The sequence below is a fragment of the Diceros bicornis genome, chromosome 17 (assembly GCF_020826845.1).
Source record: "Diceros bicornis minor isolate mBicDic1 chromosome 17, mDicBic1.mat.cur, whole genome shotgun sequence".
Lineage (NCBI taxonomy): Eukaryota > Metazoa > Chordata > Mammalia > Perissodactyla > Rhinocerotidae > Diceros > Diceros bicornis.
In genome coordinates, this window is record NC_080756.1 from 60,004,279 (window position 1) to 60,026,009 (window position 21,731).

A 21,731-nucleotide genomic window follows, 5' to 3' on the forward strand; every position below is an offset into this window, starting at 1 on the left:
ATCACCTTTACTATTCCTCCAAATTTTTTTCAAGAGGTTGTTCTTCCCTATAAGTGTCCGTTTCAAATGTACTAAAATTATAGACAAGATATTAATACTATCTCTGTCACTTTCCAAAAACAAAAGAAGAACTTAAAAGCTAATATACCCATAAAAGATACTGAGAGTTTATATGATTACATGTACAATGTATAATCAAAACATTTTATTCTCTTGACTATGAATTGCCCTTTTTAAGCACAGACACATGAAGAAATCAATGTCAAGAGTATACTTTTAAAATGGAAAGGACAATGGTATGTTAATCTGTTAGGGAATTTTTAGAAGGTGAGATCCATGGGTATGAGAGAGAAAGTTTGATTCTGTGTAGTTCATAGTATATTAGCAATGCTCAATAAAAAATAAATAGCATCAATGACATAATAAAATTTCTATTTGAATTGTATATAAAAAGAAAAAACTTCAAATTATATCTTATTTAAAAGGCATTATTCCAATGGCTCAGCCTCCAGTGCCACATTCTTTATTTTAAAATTTAGAATGTGAATTGTCACCTGTTATATCCTATTGCAGTTTGGGAATGTGACATTTTACCCATAGATTAACTGTGCCATGCTAACTAGCCAAGCATATCATTTATAAAAGAATTTGGAATTCAGTCAAGATGCTTCAACAATATAGAATAATTTTTACTACTATTTCATATGATGGTGCTTTCCTTAAGCACAGAATGGAACTCAGATCCCAGTACCTTTGTATCTTGTATTCAGCGAAGGTGCTCATGACTCGGTCTAACTGAATAGAGTAATTTATCTTTCATTCATCTTCTGTTATTTGCCTGCTGCTAAGTGTGTAATTCTGACTATTGGTGCACAGAAATGCAGCACCCTTGTTGAGAAAGCGCATTTCTCATTCCAGCTTTGTCAGTCTTCGAGCTTCCCAAAAGGGAACAGATGACAGCAATCAACAGGAAACTGTGCATAGTGAGACCATCTTGAACTCCTTCACCTTTAAGCTCATTTCACCACTTAACATTTTTTTCAAGTGGTCAGTGGATATATTTAGACTATCGCTATCCCTTTGGTGTTTACTAGAGCTTCATGGGATAAGCCATCTGCCGTTTCTTAGAATTATATAGAGTGTGAGGATAGTGGCAAGTTATACTGGAGTCACTGAGAATCTTCTTCCCTTCCAACAGCAAAGACTGGTGAAACAGATCTTCATTTCCATGATGTAAACTGATCTATAATCGCTATTTGTTAGTACCGCTTGTTTGGAGTTCCCCAGATCTACCCATCCAGAATACAGAATATCCTTCTCAGAAAATTTAAGAGATAGTCTTCTAGTTTGTGGCTAAACCAAAACTCTTCCTTATGACTGCTATTGAGGCATAATTATCTTAACAAAAGTCAGAAGCAAGGTTAAACTTGGGCAGTGCATTCTCAGATTCAGCATTTCCTCAGATCAAACGCTCAGGCCACTTATATAATTCCTGTAAATCAAATCTGTCTTCTTATGGATGACTTACATAGAAGATGATCTATTGAGGAATGCATTTTGGACTGTAGACTAATTCTTCACCAACTTCATTCTGATTATTTTGTTATTTTCTCATGTTCACTCCCTACTAAATTTCATCTTCTTTTCCTTCTGGATATGAACCAAAAAGTAGTTAGCTAAATCACAAGGAATCTGTAAAGTTTAAGTTATTGTGTCAGATTGTACAGCTTATTGCCAAATAAAGCCACGACTGGAAACTTATTTGCATTGATGAGATAAAAAGAGTTATAGGTATTCAGAAAGCCCCAGGAACAGATGGCTGGCTGATTTTTCTAAATCTTATTTACTAACATTTACAATTTGTTACACACCCTATGCATAAAAAAGTGTTTTCAGTTTCAGTAATGCCTCAATTTGCTGGGAAGCTATAGAATACTTATCCAAAGAATGAGTTAAATGGGAAAAGTGTATAGGTGACAGGATTATTCTTACTTAAAAACAAGTCATTAACTTTTTTTACTTTTAAAGTTTACATCTAGGAACTCTTTATTAAGATGTCAGTATAACAACATAATAAAGACATTTAGAGTCAGAAAAACCTGAGTGGGATTCCTGGCTGCACCATTTACTTCAAGTGTGATCTTGGGCAAGCTATACAAGCTCTCTAAGCCCTAGTTTAATCACCCATAAAATGGGGGTAATAATAATAGTAACTGCAAAGGACTGTAGTGAGGGTTAAATGAAAGTCTTGGCGTTTTCTTTCTTTTGCAGGCAAGAAGCTCTTCTGGCTGCCATTAGTGAAAAAGATGCCAATATAGCTCTTTTGGAGCTTTCATCCTCTAAGAAAAAGACCCAAGAGGAGGTGGCTGCTCTGAAGCGGGAGAAGGATCGCCTGGTACAGCAGCTCAAGCAGCAGGTAGAATTAAATGCCAGGGAGGGTCCAGTGGAGGAGGGGCAGTGGAACTCATGTCTTTGCCAGCTTGTATTTTAAGGTCTCATCTGATCTTTGTATCTAGTTAATTTCATAAGCAGAGACTTTGATCTTCTTCACAAATCTCTGGCTATGTCTAGGAAATGTAGAGTATCGTTGGTGAAAGGACTGGTTTAGAAGATGTCAGAAGTTTTCTATGAAAATGTTTTTTAACTGTGTGCAATGGCTAGGTGAAGTTAGTGAAATTCTGCCCATTTGAAATTAAAAAAAGGCTCTTTTTTGACATCCAGTCAGATTCCTACTACAGAAGGCACTAAGTATATTTTTATTTAAACAATTTCTAGTTATTCAGGGCTAGGTAAGCTTGAAGTTAAGAGCAAATATTGCCCTTTTCTTTTCCAACCTAAACCGTCCCCAGATTTAATACTTAAAATTTATGTAAGGACTGTCATCTTTGAAAAGAAAAGCTAAAAGTTTCCCTTTTGATGATGGTTGCACAACAATGTAAATGTACTTAATGGACAGAACTATACACTTGAAAATGGTTAAAATGATAAATTTTATGTTATGTATATTTTACCACAATTTAAAAACTGGGGGAAAATATTTCCCTTTGAAACTAAGGAGAAAGCTGAATTTTGTTTGTTTGTTTGTTTTGTTTATTGCAGTAACATTGGCTTATAACATTGTATAAATTTCAGGTGTACATTGTTATACTTCTATTTCTGCATAGATTACATCATGTTCACCACTCAAATACCAGTTACAACCCATCACCACACACGTGCCGAATTATCCCTTTCGCCCTCCTCCCTCCCCCCATCGCCCATGGTAACCACCAATCCAATCTCTGTCTCTATGTGTTTGTTTATTATTGTTATTATCTACTGCTTAATGAAGGAAATCATACGGTATTTGACCTTCTCCCTCTGACTTATTTCACTTTGCATAATACCCTCAATGTCTATCCATGTTGTCACAAATGGCTGGATTTCATCCTTTCTTATGGCTGAGTAGTATTCCATTGTGTATATATACCACATCTTCTTTATCCATTCATCCGTTGATGGGCACTTAGGTTGCTTCCAAGTCTTGGCTATTGTGAATGGCGCTGCAGTGAACACGGGGTGCATGTATCTTTGCGCATTGGTGTTTTCAAGTTCTTTGGATAAATACCCAACAGTGGAATAGCTGGATCATATGGTAGTTCTATCCTTGATTTTTTGAGGAATCTCCATACTGTTTTCCATAGTGGCTGCACCAGTTTGCACTCCCACCAGCAGCGTATGAGAGTTCCCTTCTCTCCACACCCTCTCCAACACGTGTTGTTTCCTGTCTTGTTAATTATAGCCATTCTGACGGGCATGAGGTGAGATCTCATCGTAGTTTTGATTTGCATTTCCCTGACAGTTAATGATTTTGAACATCTTTTCATGTGTCTGTTGGCCATCTGTATATCTTCTTTGGAGAAATGTCTGTTCAGGTCTTTTGCCCATTTTTTAATTGGTTTGGTAGTTTTGTTGTTGTTGAGATGCATGAGTTCTTTATATATTTTGGAGATTAACCCCTTTTGAGATGTATGGTTTGCAAATATCTTCTCCCAGTTGTTAGGTTGTCTTTCAGAAAAGATGCTTGGTATTATTTCAGTCTTCTTAAATTTATGGAGGCTTGTTTTGTGGCCTAATATGTCATCAGTCCTGGAGAATGTTCCATGTGCATTGGAAAAGAACGTGTATTCTTTGGTTTTTGGATGGAACACTCTGTATATATCTACTAGGTCCATCTGTTCTAGTGTGTCATTTAAGGCCAGTGTTTCCTTATTGATCTTCTGTTTGGATGATCTATCCGTTGGTGTAAGTGGAGTGTTAAAATCCCCTACTATTATTGTGTTACTGTCTATTTCTCTTTTTATGTCTGTTGATAATTGCTTTATATGTTTAGGTGCACCTACATTGGGTGCGTAGATATTTACAAGTGTTATATCCTCTTGTTGGATCGTTCCCTTGATCATTATGTAATGCCCTTCTTTGTCTCTTTTTACAGTTTTTGTTTTAAAGTCTATTTTGTCTGATATGAGTACTGCTACCCCAGCTTTCTTTTCATTGCCATTTGCATGGAGTATCTTTTTCCATCCCTTCACTTTCAGTTTGTGAGTGAGTGTCTTTAGGTCTGAAGTGTGTCTCTTGTATGCAGCATATATATGGGTCTTGTTGTTTTATCCAGTCAGCCACCTATGCCGTTTAATTGGAGCATTTATTCCATTGACGTTTAAAGTAGCTATTGATAAGTATGTACTTACTGCCATTTTTTGACTTTTTTTTTCCTCAGTGTTTTAGTAGTCCTTCTCTGTTCCTTTCTCCTTCTATACAGAATTGACGGTCTCTTTAGTTTGACCTCTGTCTGAAAGCTCTACTCTTTAACTCCCCTCGTCCCTCATTTTATGTTTTTGATACATATCTAATCTCTTTTTTGTGCATTTGTATCCATTAGCCTCTTATCATGGAAACAGATAATTTTTCCTATTTGTGGTCTTCTCTTTTCCCCTTAAATCAGGCCCTTTAACATTTCTTGTAGCACTGGTTTCTTGTTGACAAACTCCTTTAATTTTTGCTTGTCTGGGAAATTTTTGATCTCTCCTTGCATTTTGAATGATAACCTTGCTGGGTAGAGTATTCTTGGCTGTAAGTTTTTTCCTTTCACTTTAAATGTATCATGCCACTCACTTTAAATGTATCATGCCACTCTCTTCTAGCCTGTAAGGTTTCTGCTGAGAAGTCAGCTGATAGCCTTATAGGGCTTCCTTTGTATGTTACTTGTCTTTCTCTTGCGGCTGTTAGGATTCTCTCTTTATCTTTAATTCTGGACATTTTGATTATGATGTGTCTTGGTGTGGGGCTCTTTGGGTTTCTCTTGTTTGGCATTCTCACTGAGTTCATCTATTCTTCTCCCCACATCAGTGAGCATCCTTAACACTCTTAGTTTGAACTCTCTGTCGGGTGGGTTGCTCATTTCTGTTTCACTTAGTTCCTTTTATGGAGTTTTGTCCTGTTCCCTTACTTGGAATGTATTCCTTTGCCTCCTTATTTTGCCTCTTTCCCTGTGCTTGTGTCTACGTATTAGGTAGGTCAGCTACTTCTCCTGCTCTTCGATAGGTGACCTTATACAAGTGATGCCTTAGGAGTCCTGCAGTGTGCTTCCCTCAGTTCTCCATGTTCCAGGGGTGACCCCTATGTGGGCTACGTGTGTCCTTCTGTTGTGGCCTGTTTGCTCTCCCTGTGTGCCCCCAGGTAGGCCGAGTTATGCTCCTGGTCAGCTGTTGTAATGCTCAACTGTTTGTAGTTGTTGTGGGTCCTTCAGTCTCTTTATCATGTGTGGGGAGCCCCAGCACAGTTGGCTGCAAGTTCTAATACCACATTTGTGTTGCAGTATTTCTTTTAAATGAGTAGGCCCCCAGCGTGGCAGGTTGTTAGGCTCACGGGCTTACAATTGCTATAAGCCTCCAGCCTTAGGTCTCTTGTCAGCTCTCTGAGGATTGCAGCTGCATGGGGCTGGCGTCAGGCATGGGAGCACCCAATTGTTTCAGGCTTTGGAAAGTGGGGCAAACCCCCTATGTGAGTCTTTGAGAAACACAAGTCTTCTGCAGCTGACAGGCCCTGCCGCCCACCGACCCACACACACAGTCAACACAGTCCTGCCCCGTGTGCACGCCCTGAGCTCCTGAAGTGGACCCAGTCTCTCCACAGTGGGAGCCCCACACACTCCACCAGTGCCCCACACTCTCCACCCGCTCCTTGTGCACGCCCTGCCCCATTGAAGTGGGCGCAGTTGCCAGGCTGCAGAGAATCCAGTCACCATCTATGCAGGCCCACAAGTTGCCTCAGGGCTTGTTGTTGGGTGGGGCCAGTCTCTAGGGTGGGCAGCCTGCCCTTGCTGAGCTGGATTAAATCAGTGCTCTAGTGAGTGGGGCAGACCCTGGGCTAGCAGGCCCCAGGGAGAACTCCAATGGCGTCTGTGTCAGCACGCCCACACCAGGCCACAGTAATGGCCGCCGCCAATGTCCCAGTCCCTGGAGAGTTCTCACCTCTCACGGAGATGCACTCAGGGCCTATCAGGTGAGTGTCTTTTCACCAAAGCACTATGCACCTTTCTTTCTGGTGATTTTCGGTTGCTTTCTGAAACGGGTGAGTTTGTGCATGGGCCCTTTAAGTGCCGGTTTTAATTTCTTTGTGAACCAGCTTTTCTGGGGGTACTCCCCAATGTTTTAGTAGCAGGCGAAGTCAGATATTATGCCACTCATCTCGATTGTGCTCGGTCCACCAAATGCCCACAGTGGGGGCGCTCCCCGGCTCAGGGCCCCATGCCTCCAGGGAGGTCTGCGTACCTGTGGGCTGCTCCCGGGCGGCTGTGAAGCTGGCGGCTTGTGAAGGCAGCGTTTTTCCTCTCCAGAAGGGAGTTTCTGCCTCTTCCACCTCAATTAGGGTTGTCCTTTGTTGCAAGAGTTCCTCTTATCCAGTTTTCAGTTCTCTCTCAGGAGTCATTTTTCCACGAGTAGTTGTAAATTGGCTGTGTCCACGGGAGGAGGTGAGTTCAGAGTCTGCTTACGCCGCCATCTTGACTTCACTCCTCCGAAAGCTGAATTTTTAAATCTGAGTCCTCTTCTTTATCTTTAATGCTCTTCACTGGCCATTTCTGTACTATTTGCAGTGTCTACAATCCTGTCGTCCAGTATTGTCTCGTGTGTTCTCAGTCACATTTTCTGTGCATTTTGCCTGCCTAGGTTTTGCTCTTCTGCCTGAAGTAATCAGACTGGTAAAATTTTTCAAGTGAGAGAATTTCTTCTTTTCAACTTTGGAGGATCAGTCATCAGTTGATAGTATTTTGGCATAATATTTAATGTTCAAATTAACAAGTATCAATATTTAGACAAGATATTTTCTCTGTTTGTAGACCCATATTAAAACTGCTTGGGGGCTGGCCCAGTGGTGCAAGTGGTTAAGTGTGTGCACTCTGCTGTGGCGGCCCAGGGTTCGCCAGTTCAGATCCCAGGCGCGCACCGACGCACTGCTTGGCAAGCCATGCAGTGGCGGCATCCCATATAAAGTGGAGGAAGATGGGCACAGATGTTAGCCCGGGGCCAGTCTTCCTCAGCAAAAAAAAAAAAAAAAGGAAAAGAGAGGAGGATTGGCAGATGTTAGCACAGGACTGATCTCCTCACAAAAAAAAAAAAAAAAAAAAAAACTGCTTGGAAATAGACTTTATATTTATTTATGTGGTTGATTTGCCAAGAAAATACCAAAAGATGTCCCTTTTCTATAGGAGAGATAAATAACCAGAAAAAACAACCCATTGCTTATTTACAAGTAAAAGAAAACTTTTCCAGTGTCCTAAAATAATTTGTAACAGAAAGAGGACATCATCCAGTATTTGGATGCCTGTTAAGTAAAACAAGAAGAATGTGCTTATTATTAAAGACATCTGTCCAGTAGTTCAAAACTGAAATTTGGCTTATCAAAGCTGATAATGTGAGTGGTGGTTGCCGTGGACTAGGCAGTGGGGCAAATGGGAAGATGTTAGTTAGAGGCCATAAAGTTTCAGTTATGTAAGATGAATAATTTCTGGAGATCGAATTGTACAGCATGCTGACTATAGTTAATAATACTGTATTGTATATTTGAAATTTGCTGAGAGTAGATCTTATGTGTTCTCACCACACACACAAAAATGGTAATTATGTGAGGTGATGAAAACATCAATTAGCTTCATTGTAGTAATCATTTCACAATATATACATATATCAAAATATCACATCATACACCTTAAATATATACAATTTATATTTGTCAGTTTTACCTCAATAAAGCAGTGGGGGAAAGCTGATAATATGGAATAGAAGGGTATTGTTGAGGAAAGGCATTCATTCACTAGTTTGTAAGTATATATATTTAGTAATGTGAGTTCTCTTAAGTAGTTAGGCCTGAATATATAGACATATGATTTAAGTAGTTTATGGTCCCTCCACCTTAAGACACCAAATAGAATAAAATGTCTAGCAGCCAAGAGTACTGTATCTCATTCACAGTGGCTTTTGATTACTTAGCTCTCAAGATGATATGTTTTTATTAGGTGAAAGTTAAGGATATTAAGTAATCCATGAACTTATAACCTTAGAAAGGAGTGGCTAAAAGATTCCTGATATCTTTACAACTAAATATATGCCCTGAATATTCCGTAGTGATGCAATCTTTGTACGGAGAAAGATAATGTGGTTCTTGGGGGTCCTTCCTAACAGTGTTTTTCTGTCTCCCTTCCATGTAAAGTTTCATATTCTTGCCCTCTCAAAAGGTGTCTGGGATGCTGTGAGCAAGAAGGAACAGGTCGTGCCAAAGACATTTTGATTCTTTAATTTCTCTAAGTGTATGTACTAACTTTTGGACAAGGGAGAGGCCTTTTGGAAAGAGGATATGGCACCAATGTTGTTTTAATTTAAAGCTTCTAGTTTTTGAATTGCTGGAATGTGCCTCAATCTAAAGGCCATTTCCTAATAAGGAAAAAGTCAGCATTGACCAGGCTTTCCAGTACATGGAGCTGCCCCAGCCTGATGGGCTCTTGGCATTCATGTGTGATTTCTATTCTCAGAAAGAAGTGAAGCAACAAGGGATTTACAGATTTGGGGGTCACCCTCTAAGATAGTCCCAATTTACTTACCCTTCCAGGGTAACTTGTCTCCTTAACTCATTCGTGGCAAAGCAGCACTTGGAGAGGCCACATCAGAGGAAGGGGCCAGGGCCAGTGAAAAAAATAAAAACTAAAGATTGTCTAACAGACTCCAGATGTGCTGTGGTAGGTGCCAACCAATGTGTTCAGATTATAAGTCATGAAGAAGCCCCCACTCTGATTGTCAGGCACCCATGATGGATTTAATGTAAACTCAGATAGAAACCTGGAAAGCAGTAACACAATCTGTTTAGCCGCAGCAGCTGTCACAAGATAGCCTTTCTCTCAGCATTATTTTCTCCTTTCCCCTCAAGAATTTTACAACCTCCATATTGTATTTGCTGTTAGTGTGGAGTCTGGCTCTGCCTGTATGTGCTGTTTACAGATGTGTCATGGGCAGATTGGGCTTTTGAAGACAGGCTAGATGGTTTTTTTCTGTTTTTAAAAGTCAATTATAACATTATAAGAGTAAAGGCTACAAACTTACACTGATTTGATTTGAGTCTAGACAATCTCATTTACAACTACAATTTTATAATACTCTGCATTAGGATTAAATGTCAGACAATATATTCTTTTATTCCAACATTTTCTAGGCATGAGGGATATCAAGACACAGTACTTGTCTTGAAGAAGCTTACAGTCTAGTTTTTAAAGTACTAGTTGTTCTCAACATTTGGCAAAACCATTCTGTAGAGGATATTCCCTGGCCTTACCATCTTTTCCTGCTGACAGCCTCAGCAAATCATCCTTGCATTACGTGATTTATTTGCCCATTCATTTCAGATTTATTGAGCATCTACTGTGTGTCAAATATTGTATTAATGGAAAATGAATGTCTTACTTCCCAGTAACGGCCTGGTAGAGAGCTAATCAGACCTAGGTTGTAGCTCTAGCTGTCGCTTTACCAGTTGCACGATTACTTCTTTAGATTCATGTTCCTCATCTGTAAAATTTGGATAACTTTACCTACCTTACAGGATTGGTGTGAAATTAAATACTTAAAACACTTAGATCCCCACTTCTGTTCCCTCTCCAAGATCCCTGTTCCACATGAGAACCATGCTCTAGGTGATGTGCGTTACATTGAAGGAAGGGAGGTTTCAGTAACTGGCTCTCGTTCTCAGTCATCTCTGATACTTTATTTAATTTTCAATATGGCTGTAGTGTTCAGAATTACGCAACCAGCACATTGTGTTCTACTCTTCTGAGGAAGAACATAGTTCTCAGAGCAGTTAGGAGAACAAGATGTACAATAGTACATTTTATCCTTCCTTTTTTCTACCTGTTTTTTTAATGATCCATTATAATAATAGCATTTGAAAAAATAAATCTAATATGTCTTTCTTAAATCTTACATTTTCATCATTGAAGAGCATCATTTCAATGCCCGCCTGCCCGAAGTTGTCAGTACTAGGAAAATTATAACTCCCAAGCATGTATTCTATTTCATTCACTTTCTAGTTTTGTGGCTTTCCATTTGCATACTATCCCTGGCTGGTATAACTTTTCAGAATTGTGTGAAAATGGAATAACTACAAAAATGGCTGCCACTTATCAATTGACTGTAATATGCTCGGCACAGTTGCTTTATATATATCATATCTAGTCCTCACCACAACTCTGGATAATATTATCCTCATTATATAGATGACGCATTTGAGACCCCAAAAGATTAAATTTTTTTGGTGAAATTTCCACAAGGACTAAGTGGTGGAACCAGAATTAGAACCGATTCTCTTCTTCTTTTTTTTAATTTTTTTTTTGTTTATTGTGGTAACATTGGTTTATAACATTGTATAACTTTCAGGTGTACATCATACTTCTATTTCTGCATGGATTACATCATGTTCTCATGTTCACCACCCAAATACTAATTACAACCCATCACCACACACATGTGCCTAATTATCCCTTTTGCCCTTCTCCCCCACCCTCCCCTCTGGTATAACCAATTCTCTTGTTACTCTTCCCATCATACGTGGAAATTCCAGACAGTTGGTAATTATAAAGGTTGTATTGAAATTATAATACAAACAATGCTATTTCAAGTTCTTATGACACTCATTTGTTCCCCTGAGAGATAGGAAAGGGTATTTACTTATACTCCAATCTCTCCCTTCTCTTTCTGCCCATGAAGAACCTGAAACAAAAAAAAAATGATGTGGGGGCCGGCCTGGTGGCGCAAGCAGTTAAGTGCAACCGCTATGGCGCCCCGGGGTTCGCCGGTTCGGATCCCGGGCGTGCACGGACACACCGCTTGTCAAGCCATGCTGTGGCGGCGTCCCTTTACCAGTTACACGATTACTTCTTTAGATTCATGTTCCTCATCTGTAAAATATAAAGTGGAGGAAGATGGGCATGGATGTTAGCCCAGAGCCAATCTTCCTCAGCAAAAAGAGGAGGATTGGCAGATGTTAGCTCAGGACCCATCTTTCTCACACACACAAAAAAATGATGGGATTTATCCCTGTTTTACAAATTACCAAGAGAAGCCACCTCTAAAATGCTAATTTTTCATAATCACAGATTACCCTAGAAACTTAGTGCTTGTTGATGGTATTCACTATGGACTTTTCAACTCGTGAGTTCCATGAGCAGATGCTCTACTTTCTGTAATAGGTTAATGCCAAATTAGGTCTAAGTAAGATAAGTATATGAATCAGTTCACTCATGATGAGAAGCCCAAATTTTTGATTGGTTATTTTTTTTTAAATCCATAACTTCTTCTGAATTACATCACATAAAATGTTTTAGGCTTTAACCTTTTCTTCTCAAATATTAATTTCTCATATTCATAATGTATTATGAAAATTATTGTCAGCATTAAACCTGTGGTTCTTTATACTTTTTGTATTTCCATTCTTCTCTGGGACCTGAGGAGTCTGCTCTGCTACTGACATCTAGTAGTAAGTGAACTACCAGAGAGTACTGCCTGAAACCTACTCTATACTGACATCAAAAATTCAGTGGAGTTAAAGAAAGATCTTTATAAAAAGTCAGGACAGTGAGTGACGTCAGCATCATGGCGGAGTGAGCTTTCCCGTGAATTCTTCCCCCACAAAATACAACAAAAGTAACAGCCACAGACCAACAACGGAATCCCAGACAGTCAAAAGCTGGAGCGGAGGGATCCACACTGCCGCACATCTGAGAGCGGAACGTGCTGGGCCCCCGGAGGAAGTGGGGAGAGGTAAGGAGAACTCCGCTCCCTCCCCATCAGATCAGCGATCCGGTCCGCGCGGCTCCCAGAGAGGGGGGAGGGGCGGCCCTCGGCGGGAAACTGTAGCTCTTCGGGCGCTCTCAGCCAGTGGGAAACTCCCGCACAGAGGGCTCAGAGGAGCCACAGGGCTACCATCAACATCTGAGCAACCCAGAGAGCGGATAAAGAGGGGCAAACGAGAAGCCTCCCACGTCAGGGACCCAGAGGGCAAAAGAGAGAGCTCCCCCCTCCCCGCAACCCGGAGTCTGCAGCTCGACCAGATCTAGCGGTCCGAGGCAGACCTGAATAAACTGGACTGGACCCGTGGATCGCAGTGGGGAAAAGAAACAAAACAAAACAAAACAAAACTGCGGATCGCAGCAGAAAAACTGGGGCAGAGCGCAGGGGGCTTAGACTACACAGCCCTTTACCACCAGACAGTGGCGGCAGGTGGAAATTGCAACCAGAGACTTCCAGGATGAGGAAAATCAAAACCAACACAGGAACCACAATGCAAAAATATATGAAATCACCAGACCAGAAACAAAATGACAAGCACCCAGAAATCAACCCCGAAGACACAGAAATCCATAAACTAAATGACAGAGATTTCAAAATAGCTATCATAAAAACACTCAACGAAATACGAGACAACACAGACAAACAATTAAATGAGATTAGGAGTTTCTTCACAAAAGAGATTGAAATCATAAAGAAAAACCTATCAGGGCTGATGGAGATGAAGAACACAATGGAGGAGATAAAGGAGAATCTGGAATCTTTAAAGAATAGAGCTGACAATATGGAGGAAAGAATTAGTACTTTAGAGGATAGGAATACAGATATACTCCAGATGGAAGAAGAGAGAGAACTAAGACTAAAAAGAAATGAAGAAAGACTCCGAGAAATATCGGACTCTATTAGAAAATGTAACATAAGAATTATAGGTATTCCTGAGGGAGAGGAGAGGGAAAGAGGAACAGAGAGCCTATTCAAGGAAATAATAGCTGAAAATTTCCCAAATCTGGGGAAGGAGCAGGAAATACCAGTAAGCGAAGCCAACAGGACTCCTATATATATTAACAGACAAAGGCCTTCACCACGACACCTAGTGGTAAGGCTAGCCAGGGTCAACGACAAAGAAACAATATTAAGGGCAGCTAGACAAAAACAAAAAATAACGTACAAAGGAACTCCCATCAGGCTCTCAGCGGATTTCTCAACAGAAACTTTTCAGGCTAGAAGAGACTGGAATGATATATTCAAAATACTAAAAGACAAAAACTTTCAGCCAAGAATACTCTATCCAGCAAAAATATCCTTCAAATATGATGGAGAAATAGTAACTCTCCCAGATAAACAAAAGCTAAGGGAGTTCATGGCCACGAGACCGCCACTACAAGAAATACTCAAGAAGGCCCTCAGGCCTGAAAACAAGAAGAGAAAGGGAACACAAAGCTTGGAGGAAGGAGAAAAGTAGGTAGACAAAATCAGAGAAATAGTAGATCTTTACCGGAATAGGTTAGCAACCACTTAAATACTAAACTCAAAGATCAAAGGAAGAAATTCACCAAAAATAAATTTAACCTCATCACTGCAAACACACAGCCACAACACAAGATAGAATAAGGTATAACAAGAGCAACTTAGAAGGGGAAGAGGAAAGTGACTGAATTGACTTAGTATAAGGAAATAGGAGGCTATCAGATAATGGACTATCTCATACAGAAGATTTTTCGCCCAAACCTCAAGGTAACCACTAAACAAATAATCAAATTAAAACCACATATGATAAACAAAGAGAAAACTAGAAGAATCATAAGACAGAACAACCAAACTGAATTGGCAGTCCAAAACAAATGGGACAAGAAACAAAGGAAATGCAAAAGAACCAGAAAATAAGTGACAAAACAGCAACATTCAACCCTCATATTTCAATAATTACCCTAAATGTAAATGGATTGAACTCTCCAATCAAAAGATACAGAGTGGCAGGATGGATTAAAAAGCAAGACCCAACAATATGCTGCCTTCAGGAAACACATCTTAGCACTAAAGACAAGCACAGGCTCAGAGTGAAAGGATGGAAGACAATACTCCAAGCTAATGGCAAACAAAAGAAAGCAGGTGTTGCCATACTCATATCAGACAAAGTAGACTTCAAGATAAAACAGGTTAAGAAAGACAAAGAAGGGAAATATATAATGATAAAAGGGACACTCCATCAAGAAGACATATCACTTATAAATATATATGCACCCAACATAGGAGCACCAATGTACATAAAACAACTATTAACAAACCTAAAAGGAGAAATCAACAACAACACAATAATAGTAGGGGATCTTAACACCCCACTTACAGCAATGGATAGATCATCCAGACAAAAAGTTAATAAAGAAATATGAGACTTAAATGAAAAACTGGACGAGATGGACCTAGTAGACATATACAGAGCACTCCACCCAAAAACAGCTGACTACACATTCTTCTCAAGCGCGCATGGAACATTCTCTAGGATAGACCATATGTTGGGAAACAAAGCAAGCCTCAATAAATTTAAGAAGATTGAAATCATAACAAACATCTTTTCAGACCATAAGGCTATGAAACTGGAAATGAACCAGGAAAAAAAAAACTGGGAAAGTGACAAAAATGTGGAGATTAAACAACATGCTACTGAACAACCAATGGATCATTGATGAAATTAAAGGAGAAATCAAAAACTATCTGGAAACAAACGAAAATGATAACATGCCATATCAAACCATATGGGACGCAGCAAAACCGGTCCTGAGAGGGAAACTCATAGCGATACAAGCCCACCTTAACAAACAAGAAAAAGCCCTAATAGGCAACCTTAAATTACACCTAACAGAACTAGAAAAAGAAGAACAAACAAAGCCCAAAGCCAGCAGAAGGAGAGAAATAATAAAAATCAGAGCAGAAATAAATGATATTGAGACCAAAAAAACAGTAGAAAGGATTAATGAAACAAAGAGTTGGTTCTTCCAGAAGATAAACAAAATAGACAAACCCTTAGCCAGGCTAACTACGAAAAAAAGAGAAAAGGCTCAAGTAAATAAAATTAGAAATGAAAGAGGAGAAATTACAACGGATACCATGGAAATACAGAGGATTATAAGAGAATACTATGAGAAATTATATGCCAACAAATTGGACAATCTAGAAGAAATGGATAAATTCTTAGACTTATACAACCTCCCAAAATTGAACCAAGAAGAAATGGAGAATCTGAATAGACCAATCACAAGTAAAGAGATTGAAATAGTAATCAAAAACCTCCCAAAAAATAAAAGTCCAGGACCAGATGGCTTCTCCAGTGAATTTTACCAAACATTCAAAGAAGATTTAATACCCATCCTCCTCAAACTATTCCAAAAAATAGAGGAAGATGGAACACTTCCTGAATCATTCTATGAGGCCAACATCACCCTGATACCGAAACCAGACAAAGACAATACAAAGAAAGAAAATTACAGGCCAATATCGCTGATGAACATTGATGCAAAAATCCTCAACAAAATATTGGCAAACCGAATACAACAATATATTAAAAAGATCATACACCATGATCAAGTGGGATTTATACCAGAGACGCAGGGATGGTTCAACATCCGCAAATCAATCAACGTGATACATCACATCAACAAAACAAAGAATAAAAACCACATGATCATCTCAATAGACGCAGAGAAGGCATTTGACAAGATACAACATCCATTTATGATAAAAACTCTCAATAAAATGGGAATAGAAGGAAAGTACCTCAACATAATAAAGGCCATATATGACAAACCCACAGCTAACATCATACTCAACGGGGAAAGACTGAAAGCCATTCCTCTGAGAACAGGAACGAGGCAGGGCTGCCCACTCTCACCACTCCTGTTCAACATAGTACTGGAGGTTTTGGCCAGAGCAATTAGGCAAGAAAAAGGAATAAAAGGAATCCAAATAGGTAACGAAGAAGTGAAACTCTCACTATTTGCAGATGACATGATTGTATATATAGAAAACCCTAAAGAATCTGTTGGAAAACTGTTAGAAACAATCAACAACTACAGCAAAGTTGCAGGGTACAAAATCAATCTACAAAAATCAGTTGCATTTCTATATGCTAATAATGAACTAACAGAAAGAGAGCTCAAAAAGATAATACCATTTACAATTGCATCAAAAAGAATAAAATACCTAGGAATAAATCTTACCAAGGAGGTGAAGGACCTATACAATGAGAACTACAAGACATTATTGAGGGAAATCTACGATGACATAAAGAAATGGAAAGATATCCCATGCACGTGGATTGGAAGAATAAACATAGTTAAAATGTCTATATTACCTAAAGCAATCTACAGATTCAATGCAATCCCAATCAGAATCCCAATGACATTCTTCACAGAAATAGAAAAAAGAATACTAAAATTTATATGGGGCAACAAAAGACCCCGAATAGCTAAAGAAATCCTAAAGAAAAAGAACAAAGCAGGAGGCATCACAATTCCTGACTTCAAAACATACTACAAAGCAATAGTAATCAAAACAGCATGGTACTGGTACAAAAACAGACACACAGATCAATGGAACAGAATTGAAAGCCCAGAAATAAAACCACACATATACGGACAGCTAATTTTCGACAAAGGTGCTAAGGACAGGCAATGGAGAAAGGAAAGTCTCTTCAATAAATGGTGTTGGGAAAACTGGACATCCACATGCAAAAGAATGAAAGTGGACCATGTGCTATCGCCATTCACAAAAATTAACTCAAAATGGATCAAAGACCTGAAGGTGAGACCTGAAACTATAAAACTCATAGAAGAAAATATAGGCAACACACTATTTGACATTGGGTTTAAAGGAATCTTTTCGGATGACATGCCTACCCAGACTAGGGAAACTAAAGAAAAAATAAACAAGTGGGACTTTATCAGACTAAAGAGCTTTTATAAGACAAATGAAATCAGAATCAAGATGAACAAACAACGAACCAGCTGGGAGAGAATATTTGCAAAACATACATCTGACAAGGGGTTGATCTCCATAATATATAAAGAACTCACACAATTGAACAACAAAAAAACAAACAACCCGATCAAAAAATGGGCAGAGGAAATGAACAGACACTTCTCCAAGGAAGATATACAGATGGTCAACAGGCACATGAAAAGATGCTCAACATCACTAGTCATCAGGGAAATGCAAATCAAAACAACACTAAGATACCACCTCACGCCCGTTAGAATGGCTATAATCACCAAGACAAAAAACAACAAATGTTGGAGAGGATGTGGAGAAACAGGAACCCTCATACACAGCTGGTGGGAATGCAAATTGGTGCAGCCTCTATGGAAAACGGTATGGAGATTCCTCAAAGAATTAAAAATAGAGATGCCCTATGATCCAGCCATCCCACTACTGGGAATCTATCCAACGCACCTGAAATCAACAATCCAAAGAGGCTTATGCACCCCTATGTTCATTGCAGCATTATTCACCATAGCCAAGAAGTGGAAGCAACCTAAGTGTCCCTCGACTGACGATTGGATTAAGAAAATGTGGTGTATATATACAATGGAATACTACTCAGCCATAAAAAAAGACAAAATCGTCCCATTTGCAACAACATGGATGGGCCTGGAGCGTATTATGTTAAGTGAAATAAGCCAGAAAGAGAAAGACAAACACTGTATGATCTCACTCATATGTGGAATATAAACCAACACATGGACAGAGAAAACTGGACTGTGGTTACCCGGGAAGTGGGGGTGGGGGGTGGGCACAAGGGGTGAAGGGAGTCATATATGGGGTGATGGACAAACAAAAATGTACAACCCAAAATTTCACAATGTTAGAAACCATTAAAATATCAATAAAAATCAAAAAAAAAAAAAGGAAAAAAAAAAAAAGAAAAAAAATTTTTTTAATTTAAAAAAAGTACAGCACAGTTGAAATGGCGAGGTAATGTGTAGTCTGGGCTATCATGTGGTATCAAACACCCCCTAATCTCAGTGGTTTAACACAGTGAAAGTTAATTTCTCAGTTATGCGGAATCTACTGCAGGTCTTGCTGACTCGATGAGGTGGTTGCTCTCCATGCAGCAATACAATGATCCAGACCTACTTAAATTTTTATAGCTTATCTCTTTCAGAGTGAGTCCTCCTTAGTCACTGTGGCATAGGAAGAGTTAGCTGGAGGATTGAGTGCTGTTACTTCTATGCGTGGGCCCTGAGGTCACTTCTACTCACACACCATTGGCCGGAGCCAAATGTCTGATTTGGATGAGTAAGTGGAGATGGTTCCACTGGTTGAGACAAGTGATCCAGAAGAAGACCGTATATGGAGGAGAAGAATGTTTCCAGTCCTTGGTGTGCCTTTAACCATAGTTGTCTTTTTTTCATTCAGTTTGAGGTCTTCCTGGTTCTTGGTATGATGAGTGACTTTTTTATTGAAGCCAGGACATTTCAGGTATTACATTATGCAGCTCTAGATCTTATTTAAACGTTCTATTTTATTTATTTATTTATTTACTTATTTACTTATTCATTTATTTTTATTGTGAAATTTTTGTTATACATTATTGTTTATCAGTTACCATATAAGTGCATCCCTCCACCACTTGTGCCCACCCCCTCCCCCCAGCCCATGGTAACCACCAAACAGTTCTATCTGTCCGTGTGTTGGTTTATCTTCCACATATGAGTGAAATCATGCGCTGTTTGTCTTTCTCTTTCTGGCTTATTTCACTTAACATAATACCCTCCAGGTCCATCCATGTTGTTGTAAATGGGACAATTTTGTCTTTTTTTATGGCTGAGTAGTATTCCATGGTATATATATATACCACATCTTCTTTATCCAATCATCAGTTGAGGGCCACTTGGGTTGCTTCCACTTCTTGGCTATAATGAATAATGCTGCGATGAACATAGGGGTGCATGAGCCTCTTTGGATTGTTAATTTCAGGTTTGTTAGGTAAATACCCAGTACTTGGATAGCTGGATCATAAGGTATTTCTATTTTGAATTTTTTGAGGAATCTCCATACTGTTTTCCATAGAGGCTGCACCAGTTTGCATTCCCACCAGCAGTGAATTAGGGTTCCCATTTCTCCACAGCCTCTCTTGCATTTGTTGCTTTTTGTCTTGGTGATTATAGCCATTCTAACGGGTGTAAGGTGATATCTTAGTGTAGTTTTGATTTGCATTTCCCTGATGATTAGTGATGTTGAGCATCTTTTCATGTGCCTATTGGCCATCTGTATATCTTCTTTGGAGAAGTCTCTGTTCATTTCCTCTGCCCATTTTTTGATCGGGTTGTTTGTTTTTTTGTTGTTCAATTGTGTGAGTTCTTTATATATTATGGAGATCAACCCCTTGTCAGATGTATGTTTGCAAATATTTTTTCCCAGCTGGCGGGTTCCCTTTTCATTTTGATCCTGGTTTCATTTGCCTTGTAGAAATTCTTTAATCTGATGAAGTCTACTTGTTTATTTTTTCTTTTGTTTCCCTTGTCTGAGTAGACATGGAATTCGAAAAGATCCCTTTATGGCTGATGACAACTAGTATACTACTTATATTTTCCTCCAACAGTTTTATAGTTTCAGGTCTCACCTTCAGGTCTTTGATCCATTTTGAGTTAATTTTTCTGTATGGCGAAAGAAGATGGTCTGCTTTCATTCTTTTGCAAGTGGCTGTCCAGTTTTCCCAACACTATTTATTGAAGAGACTTTCCTTTCTCCGCTGTATGTTCTTAGCTCCTTTGTCAAAGATTAGCTGCCCATAGATATGAGGTTTTATTTCTGGACTTTCAGTTCTGTTCCATTGATCTGTGTGTCTGTTTTTGTACCAGTACCATGCTGTTTTAATTACTGTCACTTTGTAGTATGTTTTGAAGTCAGGGATTGTGATGCCTCCAGCCTTGTTCTTCTTTTTCAGGATTGCTTTAGCTATATGGGGTCTTTTGTTGCCCCATATGAATGTTAGTATTCTTTGTTCTATTTCTGTGAAGAATGTCCTTGGGATTCTGATTGGGATTGCATTGAATCTGTAGATTGCTTTAGGTAGTATGGACATTTTAACTATGTTTCTTCTTCCAATCCAAGTGCATGGAATATTTTTCCATTTCTTTATGTCATCATTGATTTCACTCAATAATGTCTTATAGTTTTCATTGTATAGGTCTTTCACTTCCTTGGTTAAATTTACTCTTAGACATTTTATTCTTTTTGTTGAAATTGTAAATGGGATTCCCTTCTTGAGTTCTCTTTCTGTTAGTTTGTTGTTGGTATATAGAAATGCAACTGATTTCTGTAAGTTGATTTTGTACCCTGCCACTTGGCTATAGTTGTTGATTATTTCTAATAGTTTTCCAATGGATTCTTTCAGGTTTTCTATATATAAGATCATGTCATCTGCAAACAGCGAGAGTTTCACTTCTTCGTTGCCTATTTGGATTCCTTTTTCTTGCCTAATTGCTTTGGCCAGAACCTCTAGTACTGTGTTGAATAAGAGTGGCAAGAGTGGGCACCCTTGTCTTGTCCCTGTTTTCGGAGGGATGGCTTTCAGTTTTTCCCCATTGAGTATGTTGGCTGTGGGTTTGTCATATATGGCCTTTATTATATTAAGGTACTTTCCTTCTATACCCATTTTGTTGAGAGTTTTTATCATAAATGGATGTTGGATCTTGTCAAAAGCCTTCTCTGTGTCTATTGAGATGATCATATAGTTTTTATTCCTCGTTTTGTTAATGTGGTGTACCACATTCATTGATTTGCAGATGTTGAACCATCCCTGTGTCCCTGGTATAAATCCCACTTGATCATGGTGTATGATCTTTTTAATGTATTGCTGTATTCTGTTTGCCAATATTTTGTTGAGGATTTTTGCATCTATGTTCATCAGGGATATTGGTTTGTAGTTTTCCTGCTTAGTATTGTCTTTGCCTGGCTTTGGTATCAGGGTGATGTTGGCCTCATAGAATGTGTTGGGAAGTGTTCCATCTTCCTCTCTTTTTTGGAATAATTTGAGAAGGATATGTATTAAGTCTTCTTTGAATGTTTGGTAAAATTCTCCCAAAAAGCCGTCTGTTCCTGGACTTTTATTTTTTGGAAGGTTTTTGATTACTGTTTCAATCTCTTCACTTATGATTGGTCTATTCAGATTCTCTATTTCTTCTTGATTCAGTTTTGGGAGGTTGTATGAGTCTATGAATTTATCCATCTCTTCTAGATTGTCCGACTTGTTGCCATATAGTTTTGCATAGTATTCTCTTATAATCTTTTGTATTTCTGTGGTATCTGTTATAATTTGTCCTTTTTCATTTCTAATTTTATTTATTTGAGCCTTTTCTCTTTTTCTTG

General features: G+C 38.9%; 1 protein-coding gene across 11 annotated transcripts in view; it reads left to right on the forward strand.

Moving 5' to 3' along the window:
• ERC1 (ELKS/RAB6-interacting/CAST family member 1) overlaps positions 1-21,731 on the forward strand; it is a 544,778-nt gene that overhangs the window by 411,524 nt on the left and 111,523 nt on the right. For all 11 annotated transcript variants that reach the window (XM_058559107.1, XM_058559106.1, XM_058559105.1 and 8 more), the window contains one exon: positions 2,272-2,416. In XM_058559107.1, coding sequence (XP_058415090.1) covers positions 2,272-2,416 — 145 coding nt within the window. The remainder of the gene's footprint in view (positions 1-2,271; positions 2,417-21,731) is intronic.